Source organism: Musca domestica, unplaced genomic scaffold (assembly GCF_030504385.1).
Source record: "Musca domestica strain aabys unplaced genomic scaffold, Musca_domestica.polishedcontigs.V.1.1 1, whole genome shotgun sequence".
NCBI lineage: Eukaryota > Metazoa > Arthropoda > Insecta > Diptera > Muscidae > Musca > Musca domestica.
The window spans coordinates 17,554,401-17,570,025 of record NW_026712114.1 but is presented as its reverse complement, the minus strand read 5'-3'; the positions used below and the strand labels follow the sequence as shown (position 1 = coordinate 17,570,025).

General features: G+C 34.9%; 2 protein-coding genes across 2 annotated transcripts in view; both read left to right on the top strand.

Annotated features, from left to right (window-relative positions):
* The window catches only part of LOC101890091 (uncharacterized), a 303,416-nt gene extending 291,610 nt beyond the window's left edge, over positions 1–11,806 (top strand). Inside the window, exons 15-18 of the mRNA XM_059119882.1 lie at positions 2,961–3,106; positions 3,636–3,922; positions 10,844–10,968; positions 11,340–11,806. Of these exons, the coding sequence (XP_058975865.1) occupies positions 2,961–3,106; positions 3,636–3,922; positions 10,844–10,968; positions 11,340–11,806 (1,025 nt within the window). The remainder of the gene's footprint in view (positions 1–2,960; positions 3,107–3,635; positions 3,923–10,843; positions 10,969–11,339) is intronic.
* Positions 11,807–11,845: 39 nt separating this feature from the next.
* Positions 11,846–12,702, top strand: LOC131801336 (uncharacterized protein DDB_G0283357-like). The gene has a single exon (XM_059119887.1). The coding sequence runs from the start codon at positions 11,846–11,848 to the stop codon at positions 12,281–12,283; it is 438 nt and encodes a 145-aa protein (XP_058975870.1). The 3' UTR covers positions 12,284–12,702.
* Positions 12,703–15,625: the final 2,923 nt, after the last annotated feature.

Here is a 15,625-nt window from a genome sequence, read left to right as displayed (position 1 = left end):
TCAAATAATAAATCAATCAAATAAACCACAACCATTTACATGTTAGTCCTTCGAGAAAAGTTATTAAAATATTCAGGGTTATTGGTCCGTTAAAGTTGTATGTTTGATAGTCCTTCAAAAAAACAGATTTTTAAACTATAGACAAATATTCGTCTGATAATCCTTTGAAAAATATTCATAAAAAAATCATATTTATTGGTGTGGAGTCCTTTCAAAATTATTCTTACTAAATCGACGAATATTGGTCTGAGAGTCCTTCGAATTGTTTTCTTATAAATCACGATTAGTGGTCAATTATTGAAAATTATTTCTAAAAGATCCAGGACTACTGGTCCTAGTCTCTGTTAATTCTTAAAAACTCTAGAATTATTGTTTATTTTGTCCTTTGAAAATTATCCTGAAAAATCTATTATTTTTGGTCACTTAATCCTTTGAAAATCCTCGATTTTTAACCTATTAGTAATAAAATCTTAATCCTAAAAATCTGTTAGCACTTTAAAAATTGTCCTTAAATAGTCCAAAAATGTTTACTTTTTCCTTGTTAATTTGTTTTATTAATATTTAGTACTTGAAAAATTGTTCATTAAAACGACTGTTCTTTAGAAAAAATCTTCCCAAAAATGCGTTTTTGGTCATTGGAAAAAATATAATTTAAACTTCGCGTTTGATCATTGAAGTAAAATACTTAAAAGTCTTAAAGTTTTATTTTTTACTTTTTGTACTTGAAAAAAAAAAAATTAAAATCTATATTTGGTCCTTATAAAAATTTGGTTTTTGGATTTTTTTTTAATAAAATCACTTTTGGTCCTTAGAAAAATATTTTTGAAAAATACAGATCTTGTGTCAGAAATCCTTAAAATCCAGCATTTGTCCAAATCTTGAAAAATCGACCTTCAAAAAAAGTATTCCTAAAAACCATGCTTGATCCTTGAAAAATATGTTGTTAAAATCCAGAATTGATCCTTTGAAGAATATTCTTAAAAAAAACCACGTTTGGTTTTTGAAACAAATATTCTTCAAAATTCTTAAATTTCAAAAATCCTTAAAATCCAATAATTGTCCAAATATCATTAAGAATCGACATCCTTGAAAAAAAAATTATAAAAAACCATGTGTGGTCCTTGGGAAAATCTTAAAAAAAATCATAATTTGATTCGTTTAAAAATATTCTCAAAAAAAAACGACGGTTAGTCCTTGAAGATAAAAATATCCACAAAATTAAAATTAAATGTGGGCCTTCAAGACAAGTATTCTTTAAACCTTACGCTGATCCTTGAAAAATATATTGTTAAAAATTTATATTTGATACTACAAAAATATTCCTAAAAAATCCACGTTTGGTCCTTGAAATAAACTACATTAAGTCCTTGAAACAAATATTCTTAAAACTCCGCGTTTGGTCTTCGGAATATATTTTATAAAATATCGACCTTTGATTCTTGGATAAGTCCTCCTTTGGGTTTTACAAAATAATTGTAAATTCCACGTTTTGTCATTGGATAAAATATCCTTTGGTTACAAAAATAAATATATCCTTCCACAATAATTCTATCTTTGATATGTTGAAAAAATATTCTTAAAAAAGTTTATAGCTCTGACTGTCTCTGAAAAAAACTTAAAATTAACTGTCTGCTTAGACAAAATATTCTTAAAATCAAATTTTGGCCATTGGAAAGTTAATATTTTCAAACAGTTATCTTTTGATCCATTGAAAAAATATTCTCAAAATTCAGTCTAGGACCTTGGAAATGAATAATCTAAAAAAATATAATTAGTTCCGTCCTTAGAGAGAAATATTCTGAAAATCTACATTTAGTCCTCGGAAAAGATATTCTTAAAAATCGACGTTGATTCCTGGAAAAAATTATTAAGAAAACCGCGTTGAAAAAAATTAAAAAAGAGACCATGAACAAAAATTGAGTTTTAAGAAGACAAATTTATCCTTGGACCCTCTTTCTGAAAACAATTGTAAAAAATCCAATGCTTGGTCCTTGGTAAATACATTAAACAGTTGGTATTCTGTTTGGAAAAATACATAAAAATCCAAGGTTGGTTCTTTAAAAAAAATATTCCTAAAAATCCTCATTTATAGCTCGGTTGATCCTTGAAAACATTTTCTTGAAAATTCACAATCATAGTCCTGCTTGTATTACCCACTGTGCTTTACCCATTCACCGCCTCCTTCCACCCCAAGCTGCTGCATACACGTTACGCTACACATGCAGATGGCCAACTATATCCTCGACCTGTATGCTCATAAAATCACCCTCTTCATTCACGTGTCTTTCGTGATGTCCCTTTTTGTTCCGAACAACTTAACATGATTGCTGGAATTAATGCTAAGAAGGAAATTGGTATCGCCAATGTCAGCCATGGTTGTTCAAGTTATAAAGGTTTGGGCAGGGGTTTTCCGTTTTCCCCGAAAAGAAAAAAAACGAAAAAGGATGAGGTCCGGAATTTGATGTACACTCTTTTGTATGAAACTCTATTAATGACGAAGAACAAGAACAACAAAGTTTGTCCTTCAAGTATTTTTCTTTTGAACAATTCAGTAGCAGTGGCAGCAGTCCAATGAATAAACGGGGAACAAGAGCAACGCACCAACAAGAACAACAACACTTGATATTTTGCGACAAAGCGCAGGATTCAAGTAAAAGTTGTTGCTTTGAAAAATTGATGAAAATTTATTTTACCGAAAAAAGAAAAAAACGCACTCTCACACACACACACACACCCTTCCCACACCCGCCACTTGTGATAAGAACAAAAAATTAATTAAAAATACTTAAAATATTTCTTGAACAAAGTTTTTCCAACTACAACTGTTGGCTTGCTTGCTTGCTGGTTGGATGGCTGTTGTTGGTGTCCTTTGCCCAAGGAGCAAAAGAAATTTCTCTTTTGCCATCCAGTTTTCGGATTTTCCTTTTTAATTTATTGTGTGTTCATTTATTTACTTGCAGGCACTCAGGCTTTAGTACGTCCAGGCAGTCCACAAAGTTCCATTTCGACCGATGATCGCATCTCGTTAGCAGCACCAATATGCAAAGCAAAAGCACTTGTCGATAGCATGGCAAATCCTTACGATAAGGATGCACTTAAATTTAAGGTGAGTATCAAAAATCAAAGACCAAAGGACCGTATCAAACGCCGCCAATGACACACCGAAAATTATAGAAAAAAAAAAGAAAGGAAGAAAAAAAAACAAGAATGATGACGGCATCGACGTCAATGTAAAGCAAACACGGCCATTGGAGGAAAAATGGTTAGATGGCTGGTTGGCTGGCTGACAGGATGTTGGCATGCTGTTGCTTTCAGTTCAGCTCTCAACACTCCATTGAGTCCAATGGCTGATGATGAATGGCTGTGCCTTTCAAAACTTAATGGCAAATGTTCCGGTAGATTTTGCTTTAAACATCTTTTCTTTACATTATGATGACACAAACATAAATTGTGCTTTGGTTGGCTTCCCGCGCGCCACCGTCCTCCATCGGCCCGCCATTCTTCTCATTTGACTTATTTGTGACACTTAAATCATTTTTTCTTTTTTGTGCGATTTTTTTGTTTGTGTTTTTGTTGTCGTTCATGCCATAAATAATTTGTCTTTTCATTTTCTTGTTCTTCTCTTTATTTTCCAGAAAGGTGACATAATAGAAGTGCTTTCAATGAACGCCTCTGGCATATGGAAGGGTCGTTGCCATGGCCGTGTGGGTCATTTTAAGTTTATCAATGTCGAAGTGTTGCCAGATCAGCGTTTGAAGCATTCGCACAGCAAAACCCTGACGGGTCTGGCTGGGAAGAGCATAAGCGCTGCCATGGGTATTGGCGGCAGGCATATGGCCAATGTAAATGGTCCACATTCGGTGGAGGATCTGTTGATGCGCATCGGTTTGAAGGAGTACACATCTGTATTCGTTTTAAATGGGTGAGTAAAAAGAAACGTGTTGCTATAAAAATGCAACCCTACAACTCAAATGTACTAAAACCAATATTAATTGTTAACGCGAGGTTAAACATATGACTTTAAACACTGAATTTCTTCTTTTCCGGTTTGTTAAACCTTCCTTCTTTTGTCAATAGTCGTAAGATACACACGTAATATTAATAAATATCTGAATTCAAACAACGAGTCTTTTTCTTGGCTTTGGTTCACGCATATTCCACATTGGGAATAAGATAACTCCAACAAAGGTTATGGGCCCAGAGATCCAAAGTACAAGACATTTTATTGTTTGAATTTTTTCGGTTTTATATTGTTTTATCCGGTGTTAAAAAACAAGGTTGAAGATGTCGAGCTCGATTGCAAGCATAGAAAAACTGAACGGAGAAAACTATGGATCCTGGTGTATACAGGTTAAGAGTTTACTTATCACGTTGGATCTTTGGAACACTGTGACAGAAGAGTGCCCTGGAAGCGATCCGGAGAAGGCCATTTGGTTAAGTAACGACAGGAAAGCCCTCGCCACAATTACCTTGTGTGTTAAGCCTAGTGAACTGATTCACATTAAAAATTCACTTACCGCAAAAAGTGCATGGAATACCTTAACCTCAATTTACATGGCATGTACAGCATCCAGAAAGGTTCAATTGTTCAAGAAACTGGTGCGGTTTAAATTTAAATCCAATGAGAAATTTGCTCCACAAATCAATGATTTTTGTTCCACCGTTGACGAGTTAAAAGAAATTGGAGTTCACTTAAATAAAGAACTTTTAAGTGTTTTGCTTCTTTGTTGTCTGCCAGATGAAATGGAGAATTTTGTTGTTGCCATAGAGTGTCGCGATACATTGCCGACATACGAGAATTTAATTTCAAAAATATTGGAAGAAGAAATTAGACAAGGAGATAAAAACACCTCACGTGTTTCTGAGAATATTTTTGCGGCGAATTCAAAATACGAACACAAAAGAAATAAAAATAACAACAAGAACTATAATGACAGTAGATGGAGTACGAATAAAAATGCCAGTGATGGAAGCAACAACGGTATGGCATACAACAACAACAACATAAAATGTTTTCGATGCGGGAGAAGAGGTCACATACGATCGCAGTGCAAAAAGAATGACAAAAGAGATGAAGATTATGCCTGTTGTTTATTTGAAGGTGATAATAACTTAAGAGAGTCGTGGGTAATGGACAGCGGCGCGACTTCGCACATGTGTAGGAATAAAGAGTTGTTTAACACATTAAGAGAAACCAAGCAGAGTATAATATTGGCGTCGGGAGAGACAATATTTGCTGATGGTGTTGGTGATATTATACTCAAAACTCAATTCTCAACTCTCACTTTACACAACGTATGGTATGTTCCCCAATTACACTCAAATTTTATCTCAATAGCTAAGGTGATCAAAGCTGGACTCTCAGTGCAATTTAAAGAAAACAAGGCGAGAATGATAGGTCAAGATAATAAAATAATATTGACAGCTGATTTGAATGGAGATATGTTTGTTGCGAATTTGAAAGCTAAGAGGAATAGAGAAAGCATTTATGCAGTAAATGATGATATTGTGACACGTAAATGGCATCAACGGTTCGGTCATATTAATATTCGCGATTTAAAAATGTTGTCGACGAAAAATATGATTAAAGGTCTACCGCCAATTAGTACCAAGAATATTAATTGTATGACGTGTGCAATGTGTAAGATATCGGCTGTTCCATACAAATCATACTCGAGTGTACAAAGTCAAACTGCTCTAGAACTAATTCACACTGATGTATGCGGGCCGATGGGAACTTCATCGTTAGGCGGGTCATCTTATTTCATTACATTTATCGATGATTACACAAGATATATATCAACGTATTTTCTTAAACGTAAGTCTGATGCATTTAAAGCATTCAGAGATTTTGCTGCGATTGCGGAGAAGCAGACAGGCCGCCAAATAAAAATAGTACGGAGTGATAATGGGTTGGAATATATCAACTCGGACTTTAAACAATACTTCTCATCCAAAGGTATTATTCATCAAACGACGGTTTGCTATTCCCCCCAACAAAATGGTGTGTCTGAGAGGGCGAATAGAACACTTTGTGAAATGGCTAGATGTTTGCTAGATGCTTCGAAGTTACCTGAAAGTTTATGGGGAGAAGCTATCAACACAGCAACATATTTGAGAAATAGGACTCCGACAAAAGTGCTTGATGATGTTACCCCTTTTGAAAAATGGTTTGGACATAAACCGTCGGTACATTATTTAAAGACATTTGGATGTGATGCTGTAGCTTTAAAGAAAGGTCCAAAACCAAAAGGTGGGAAATTTTTACCGAAGGGTATCAAATTGAAATTTGTTGGATATCAGAATTATACAAAAGGCTACAGACTGTACAACCACAATACCCGACAGATAGTTATAGCTAGAGATGTAATATTTTTTGAAGAGTCATTTGAAAAAATAATTGATATTGAGGAAGAAGAATGTAATTCATTCTGTACTGAAATATTAAAACCTCTAACAACAATGCAGAACAAAGAGAACAATTTAATGGAAATTTCACGTGAAGATAATCCAGAAATAATTTCGGAGGGAGACAGAATTCCCGAAACAAATAACACAGCGAACAACACGGATAGCGAAACGGATAGAGATGAAACAATAATTGTGGAAAATAAGAGGAAGCGCGGAAGGCCAAAAATTGTTAGAGCTGGTAATACAGGCAGACCGAGAAAAGTATATTGCATGGAGAGCGGGCCAGAAATGCTTAATTCAATTATAGAAAATCCAGAAACTGTGAATGATGCTTTATGTTCGGAAAATGCTGAAATGTGGAAGAAGGCTATGTCTGTTGAATATGATAATTTAATGAAAAACAAAACATGGGATCTCGTGGAAAGACCTGTTAATAAAAATGTAATCGGGTGCAAGTGGGTATTTGCAGTAAAACAAAGACCAGATGGATCGATCGAAAAATATAAGGCGCGTTTGGTAGCTCTCGGTTGCTCACAAAAATATAACGTCGATTATCAGGAAACGTTTGCACCTGTAGCAAGACATTCTGTAATAAGATTATTGTTGGCGTTGGCAGCCCATCATAATATGTATGTAAATCATATTGATATAACATCAGCTTACCTAAATGGTAATATAAAAGAAGAGGTTTATATGAAACAACCCTTAATGTTTGAAGACAAAGATCGTCCGAATGCTGTCTGTAGGCTCAGAAAAACTTTATATGGATTGAAACAAGCTGGACGTGAATGGAATAAGAGAATAAATGATATTTTGATTGAAATGGGATTTGTGAGATGTAAGTCGGACACATGTGTCTACGTATTAAGGAAAGACGGTTGTATAAGCTATATAGCAATTTATGTCGATGATATGCTGCTGGCATCTTCGTGCAAGTCTGAAATAAATAACATCGTTAGACATCTCAATAAGCATGTTGAAGCTATTGATCGTGGGCCTATATCGTTTTATTTGGGAATGGAAATAATAAGGAACGGATTAACTGGAGACATATCCATTCATCAAAAGAAATATACTGAAGAAGTACTTGAGCGATGGGGTATGGCTGAATGTAAACCAGCGGCAACACCTTGGGTAAACGGAAGTATCTTAAAAAAATGTGAAAAACAGTGCGATGATTTGGAGACTAAGGACTTTCAAAGCCTGATCGGAGCATTAATGTATTTGGCTGTAATATCGAGACCAGACCTTATTCACGTGGTGTCCAAACTTTCACAATTTAACACACACCCGCACAAAGAGCACATGCAAGCCGCTAAACACATCCTGAGATACTTGAAAAGCTCTGTGGAAAGTAAGATTACATATACAAGTAAAATTAAAAGTTTTGAATGTTTTACAGACGCTGATTGGGGAAACGACGTAAATGACCGTAAGTCGTTCTCAGGACATGTCCTATTTTTATGTGGAGGACCCATAGCCTGGCAATCTAGTAAACAGCCTGTAGTGGCGTTGAGTACCATGGAAGCTGAGTACATTGCTCTTTGCCAAGGTGCTAAAGAAGTCGTGTTTCATCGTGGATTATTAAAAGAAATGGGTTTTGCAGATTATGTTGTGCATCCTACTAAAATTTACTGCGATAATCAGGGAGCGCAATTTATGGTCAAAAACCCAACCGTACAGAAGAAGAGTAAACATATTGATATACGTTACCACTACATACGGGACAAGTATGAAGATAACGATATCGATGTCGAATATGTTGCTTCAGAAGAGAATGCGGCAGATCTTTTAACAAAACCTTTGAGTAAACAAAAACATATATATGGCTGTGGATTGTTACGAATGAAGATGTAATGATTTTGATTTAAATTTAGTATATTTGATTTGAGAGGGCGATTGTTGCTATAAAAATGCAACCCTACAACTCAAATGTACTAAAACCAATATTAATTGTTAACGCGAGGTTAAACATATGACTTTAAACACTGAATTTCTTCTTTTCCGGTTTGTTAAACCTTCCTTCTTTTGTCAATAGTCGTAAGATACACACGTAATATTAATAAATATCTGAATTCAAACAACGAGTCTTTTTCTTGGCTTTGGTTCACGCATATTCCACATTGGGAATAAGATAACTCCAACAAAACGCTTTCGCATTTTTAATAAACCCAATTTTGTGGATGTTTGGGTATTGAAAAAAAATATTATTAAAAAATTCCAGGCCTGAAAAAAATATTTAAAAAAAATCAAAACAACATTTATATGTTATGGCTTGATAAAATGTTGATAGCTCTTAAGAAAATATTCATTTAACAAAGTTCTTAATCGATAAGAAATCAGCTCGTCGTTCTTAAAAAAAATTATTTGTACCTCAGTTGGACCCTGAAAAAAATATTTTAAAACTATATACTTTGGACCTCTGTTTGTTCGTGAGAAAAATATTCAGAACGCAATATTTTTTTTTAAATTTTATTAGATGAAAGGAAAAGTGTCAAATTTTAGAATATGTTTAGATTTGTTCGAATTGCTCACCGTTGGCACGAATTATGGCCTTCAAAAGGCCAATGAAACCGTCACACGCTGCCCGAATGTTGTTCTGCGGTATTTTGGCCCATTGAGGTGATCGACACTTTGGTATTTTTTAGTGCCAACCTTGCTTTCCAAAATACTCCAGACACAATAGTCCAACGGATTGGTATCCGGAGATTTTGGTGGCGATTGTGCGCTGGAATTGAAGCGAAGAATCTCATTTTCTAGCCATTCTTGGGTGGCGCGTGCTGGGTGCGATTGTGTTGAGTCCTGTTGGAAACGGCCAATATCTCCGGCCAAAATGTTTGCGTGCCCATATTTTCCGATAATATCCGGCATTTATTCTGATGCAACGGTCGATTAATACGAGCGGAGAGCGACTATCGGCTGATATGGCGGCCCACACCATCACCACGGCCGGCTCTTGAGTTCTGGTAGCCAACCGAAGGTGCACATTTTCAGCTGACCTCTTTGGCAATTAAAGACGATCATTTTGTTTACAAACTGCTGGACAACGATTGTTTTCTCATCGGAGGAAACTAAATTCGACAGTTTACCACTTTCAGCCAAGCGAAGCAACTCTTTAGCTCTTTTGAGTCTATTTTCTTTCTGTTGCGATGTAAATTCTTGAACTTTTTGAAATTTCAATTGCTTTACCCCAATCTCATTTTTCAATATTTGCCGAATGGAATATTGCGATATGTTCAGCTCACGAGCCATTTTTCGTCCACTGCGACGCGGGTTTCGATCAAGTCGATTCTTTACATTTCGAACTATTTCTGCTGATGTTCCGTCCCCTCCCTCCAGGGTAACGAGCGATGGTACGAGACACAAAAGATTTAATCGCATTTAAATGCTGGAGGGCTCTAACGATAGCCACTTGTGGTTTTTCAGCCAAATGTAAAGAAATTACACTATCACGCTTGAATTTCATCACGAATAACTTTTTTTCTGGAAAATTCTCACCAAAGTGCTTTTGTACGCTTGTAAATAATATAATAAGCTGTAACTAGAATAAATTTAACAGCTGTCGGACGAGTGGCTTAAAAATGACAGCAGTCTGAAGTTGGTTGCAGTTTTTTCATCTCACCCTTTTGGGTCGTCGCAAATTTTGTTATGGATGGAAGTCCTCTCAAAGATCCCCCACACCTAAAAGCCATTTAAGGGTTTCGAAGGACACAAGATCCTTAAAATTTTTAATTTATCAAAAGATCTTCAATTGAGAGAAAAGTTTTTGAGCTTCTTCAGACAAAAAACTTGTCAACTATCCTCTTAAAATATAATGCCTTTCAAATGATCTTCCAAAGGTTAAAGACCTTTCAATAGGTCTTCTAAAAACAGATCTCTTAAATGGTCACCTAAAGGTTAAGAGGAGTATAGAGGACTACTATGTCCAGAAAGACTAACAGAAGGTTCTCTGAAGCAAACTCCTTCTCAACGCCGTCTATGCACAGAATGTCTTTCACAAGGTGACAGAGGGTCTCTCAATATTTCTTCTATAAAAATAAAACTTTTCAGAAGTCATTTTCTGAAAAAAAGGTTTTTCATGAACAGGAGATCTTTTAGAAGTAGGATTTTCCAGAAGCAGAACTTCCTTTAAAACCCTCTTATAAAGAGAAGACCGTTGAATAGGATACGGAGGACCATTCCTAACGTCTCTAAAAAAGTCCTTTTTAAACATCTTCAATGGTGAGAAACCCATTTTGTTGTCAGAATGTCGTAACAAGACAGATTTCCTCTATCGAGAGAATACCTCTTAGAACGGCCTTCAACCCCCTATTCTACATTAAGTATATCTGCAATAGAAATTGAGCAGATCTACAAAAAAAATTAAATTCTAATTACTTTTTTTATCTTGGGAACCCAGAAATCTAATATCCTTTTTTATTCCCTCTTTCAGCTACGAAGACCTGGAACTGTTCAAGGAACTAGAACCTGCAGATTTGGATTATTTGGGTATTATTAATCCGGATCATCGGACAAAGTTGTTGACCGCTGTGCAGCTGCTGCATGATATGGATTGTGGTAAGTTATGACAACAAACTATGGAAATTCCCTAGAAAAAAAGGGGTTTCCCCACAATAAACGCATTCTGTAGTGAAGAAAACATATCTACTATGTCCGGTTTGACAGTAAAGTCCGTAAGGATATTTATAAATTTAAAAATTTTAACACTTTTGCTCATTTTCAAGCATAAAATCATTTTCCTAATGCCTATTCCCTGTGAAACAATTCAAAGCGTGTGTTAGTGCCAAAATTTAAAGCATACTTTCAGGCGTTTAAATGATTTGGCCGTTTTTACACATTTCTTATTAATGCAAAGTGTTTAAATTAAATAAAAGAATTGATTTTGATTTTACTAATCTTCTTTATTTCTCACTTTCCCCCTCCTACAGCTTCCAACTTCCCCCAAACCGGCTCTGATGTGGACATTGCCGGTTCCAGTTCAGAAAATGATGAAGCTCGTCTCAATAATATCAACAAAAAACATGCTGCCTCGCCGTTCGGTCGTCGTCATTTTCCACGCGACTCAGGTTGCTATGAAGGTTCACCGGTGCCCACCTCACAGACACCCACACAAACGCTGGCCTCCACGGACGATTCGAATAGTTTGGACGATGTTGTCTCGAAGTGTTCCAGTGAAATTATGAAACGTGTCGAGAGTGCCAAACGTGTTAAGGATAACCCTTTCCGCACCAATACCGCCCTACCATCACGTGTGGGTAAGAAATCCATACTCGGCGGCAACAGTCTAATGTCCGACGACACTTTAATACGTGGCGGTGGGTTGAGTGAGAAATCCAGTGATTCGGGTGTCAGCAGCAGTTCGTTGTCTTCGGGTCCCATGAAGAACAGCACTTAACATTTACCCACCATACTCGCCCATGAACTGCTACTAGGTATGCCTATGTCGAGCAGTGGCGAGACTCTGTGCGGTGCTATATCTCCCACCACATCGGTGGCATCGGCTGGCATACCCGGTGTTGCCAGCGGTAATGCTTCCATTTATCTTCGTTCATTGGCCACCGATGAGAATACCTGTAGTACCCTACCCCATATGCCGACTTCGAGTTCATCCTCATCGTCATCATCCGCCGCCGCCGCTCAACAATCATCCAATGTCTCCGGTCTACCACCCACCAATATGCAATTGAATCGTAATTTAGTTATGTTAAGGAATCATTTGCGCAAAAACACCAACACCACCACCAGCAACAACAATACACAGGGCAATAGTAACAACATCGGCAGCAGTAGCAACAACATCAGTGCAACAAATAACCATAATATGTCAAATAGCTCTAGCAAGGATACACTACCGGGGCCCAACGAACAATAGCCCCTTTGCCGATTTTTTAATTTTCTCCAATTATTTTCTTCGTTTGCAATTTTGAAGAATAGCCGAAATTTGTCACGCAGCTCCTCGTTGCAGGAACTTTTGTATTCGTAAAGCGTGGTGAGCAGAGAGAAGGTAATGCTTCAAGAGAATTTTAGTCCGTTCAGTTCAATGTATAAATAATTTAATGTGTATTATTCATTTTTAAGTTTTATTTTAATATTTTTTTGTATTAATTTTTACTTTTAAGTTTTTGTACTTTATTTTAATTCCTACTGCTAATGATGAGATGTGAGGGGTTTGTGAGAGAAAGAGAAATCGATGATATTATAGAGGTGTTCAGTGTTGTGGTTTTAAAAATGATAGGTTTTTATGAAGTCAAATATATTAACATTTCAGATAAAGGAGCATTTTAAAATCAAATATATAACTTTGAAAAGTGTCGCTTATGAAATATATTTTCAAAATTAATATAATATATATAATTAGAATAATTCGTATAATTTCTAAATTTAAAATCCACTCTTTCAAATATCCGGATAATCTTTTCGGTTTCAGCACAGCAAATTGCTTCAGACCATAGATATCATGGGTGATAATCAAAATATCCCGGACATATGTATGTCCTCAGTTATATGGTTACAGACGATAAATATTATTCTATACGGCCAAAACGTGCCTCATCAGGGTATTTACCTTCAATATAGAGGAGTCTGTCCGTCTGTATATCTGGATGTTACATGGTAATATTATTATGAAACATAAATCGAGTTCCGAGATGATCAATATCGCCCACAAGTTTCGGTACCTCCCTCACAAAAATACAAAATTTTTAAAGGTTTGAATTTTAAAGTAGTCGTGTGTAGAAGTTTTTGGAACCGTCCATGACCCTATGGACTAGGTAACTGTACAAATTGAAAATAATTAAAAAAATTTATTTATCTCATAGGGCAAGAAAGGACCATCCAATGTTGTTCAAACTTTGCAGATTTTAATATTTGTATCAGTGGTTGGTCAGATGCGAAAATGGAAAATATCGGCCCACTCCATAATCCACTCCAAGTAACTCCGCCAATACGGGTCAAAATTTTAAATAATCATAGCTCTCATAAAATGAAAGAAAAGTAGGATCGTATCCAAATTTCGTATATCCCAATATTTTTATAAAGACAAAATCTTGCGTGCAGCTGGAATATAGCGGACCACTTCTTCTGGTACCCTCCCCCTCATTGGGTTAAATTCTTGAATATTTATAACTCTAATAAAATGGAAAAAGTATATCTCAATATTTTTATCAATATAAGATTTTGTGTGAAATTGGAATATAGCGGCCTACTCCTTCTGGTACCTCCCCCACAACGGGTCAAAATTAAGAAAACCCTTAACCTTCATTTTTTTATGAAAACTGGGTATTCGATTCTTTTCACACTTGTCACATAGGATTATTTTTACCAATAAAGATTTTGAGTGGACATGGGATATTGCGGACAACTCTTTCTGGTACCTCCCCCACAAAGGCTTAAAATGTTAAATAATCATATCGCTCATAAAATGTGAGCCAAGAGTTCGATTGTCTTGAAATTTCGCACATCTCAATATTTCTATTAACACAACAACTAGTATGAGGAACGGTTAGAACGGACTCCTTCCGGTACCTCCCCCACAACGGGTCAAAATTTGGAATAATTATAACTCTTATAAAATGTGAAATAGGAGACCGATTGTCTTCAAAATTCTCATGTGCTAATATTTCCAACAACTCTTCATTTTGCATAATTATGAGATTGATCGAACCACTCCTTATGGTACCTCCCCCACAAGGGGTCTAAATTTTAAATCTTCATAAAATACAAAACGAGCATGTCGTTCTTTTTCAAAGTTGGCTTTTGTAAATATTTCTATCAGCACAAGATCTGGTGTGAAGATGGAATAGATCAGATCACACCTTCTGGTACGTTTCTCTTATATCTCATATATTTCTTGGTGCAAATTATTCGAACAAAACAACAACCAAAATATAAAAAAAGAAAGAACAATACCGAAACCTATGACTGGACACCCTTTAAAAACTCATCACTCAATATCTCCTAATAACCCCAACTCTCAAAGTAATTTTACCCTTCAATCTCTTTAATTAGCAGTATAAATGAATTATTTAAAACTTATTTTTTTCTAGTTTTTCAACCATAAGTTATTTACAATCATTTTATATAAATGTAATTTTAATTTGTTTATAAGTAAAAAATGCTGTGATTCTTTAAATAGAAAGAAAAAAGGAAAATTCAACCTTTTTTTTGTATAATCATAGTTTACGGTTCTGTTCAATAATGTATAGTGTAAAAAAAAAAACAATCGAAATAAAAAACAAACAAAAAAACTAAAACACCAATCAACCAATAAAAACAGAAAAGAAAAACAAAACACAATAGCAACATTTTTTTTTTAAACAAAAACATTATTTTTAATGCAAAGTAAAAAGCAACATACCAACACACACACACAAAAATATTTTATATGTTATACGTTATTATACGTTCTCAGGTGATGGCATTTATGTGTAAAGCAATAAAGCATGAAACAAAAGAAGAAAAAAAAAAACAACAAACAAACGAAATGCAACAAGAAAGCAAATAAATAAACAAAACAACAGAATATCCCCACTTTTATAAAAAAAAACAAGACAAGAAAATAATCATAAAACGAAAATAAAGCCAAGATATATTATCCTAGCCGATCCTATCCCACCATAAGCTTTTAATGTGTGTTCTTTGGTTAAATGTATTTATGTATGTACTTTTTTCTAGTTTTCGTTCATTCTTGTACATAGCCTCTATCTTTCATTTTAGTTCTTAGTTAAAAAATTCAGTGATAAATAACATAACCACAACACGTCCAATATAACAGTTTTCTTTTGAACTTTATTTGTTGTTGTTTTATACACTTTGTTTTTTTTTTTTTGCAAAAAGAAAGAAAGCAATAATCTGGTTTCCGGTTTTGCTTACATCAATTAAATATGACAACCTTTCAATGTTGTTATGTCTATAGTTTTTTTTTTTTTTTGGTTTTGTAAAATGAAATGAAAATTTGACAGGGTGTTCCAAAATGGATGGAAAAGAATTGAGAATGAATTTTGACAGTTACATTGATATTTTTAATAAATAATAATTTTGCAGGGATGAAAGGACATTGAAACTGAGCTTTTCTTAGAACTCCAATAAATTATATATAAAAATATTAAAAACAATACAGAAACAAGCAAAACAGTATCAATCGGACTCAACATATCACCAAATTTGAATTTTTTGTTGGTATTGTTTAAAATTTATATGGGATAGACTCATATTA

Bases quoted from the DNA above. Each gene is read 5' to 3' on its own strand.
- LOC131801336 (XM_059119887.1), top strand. From the start codon at position 11,846: ATGCCTATGTCGAGCAGTGGCGAGACTCTGTGCGGTGCTATATCTCCC.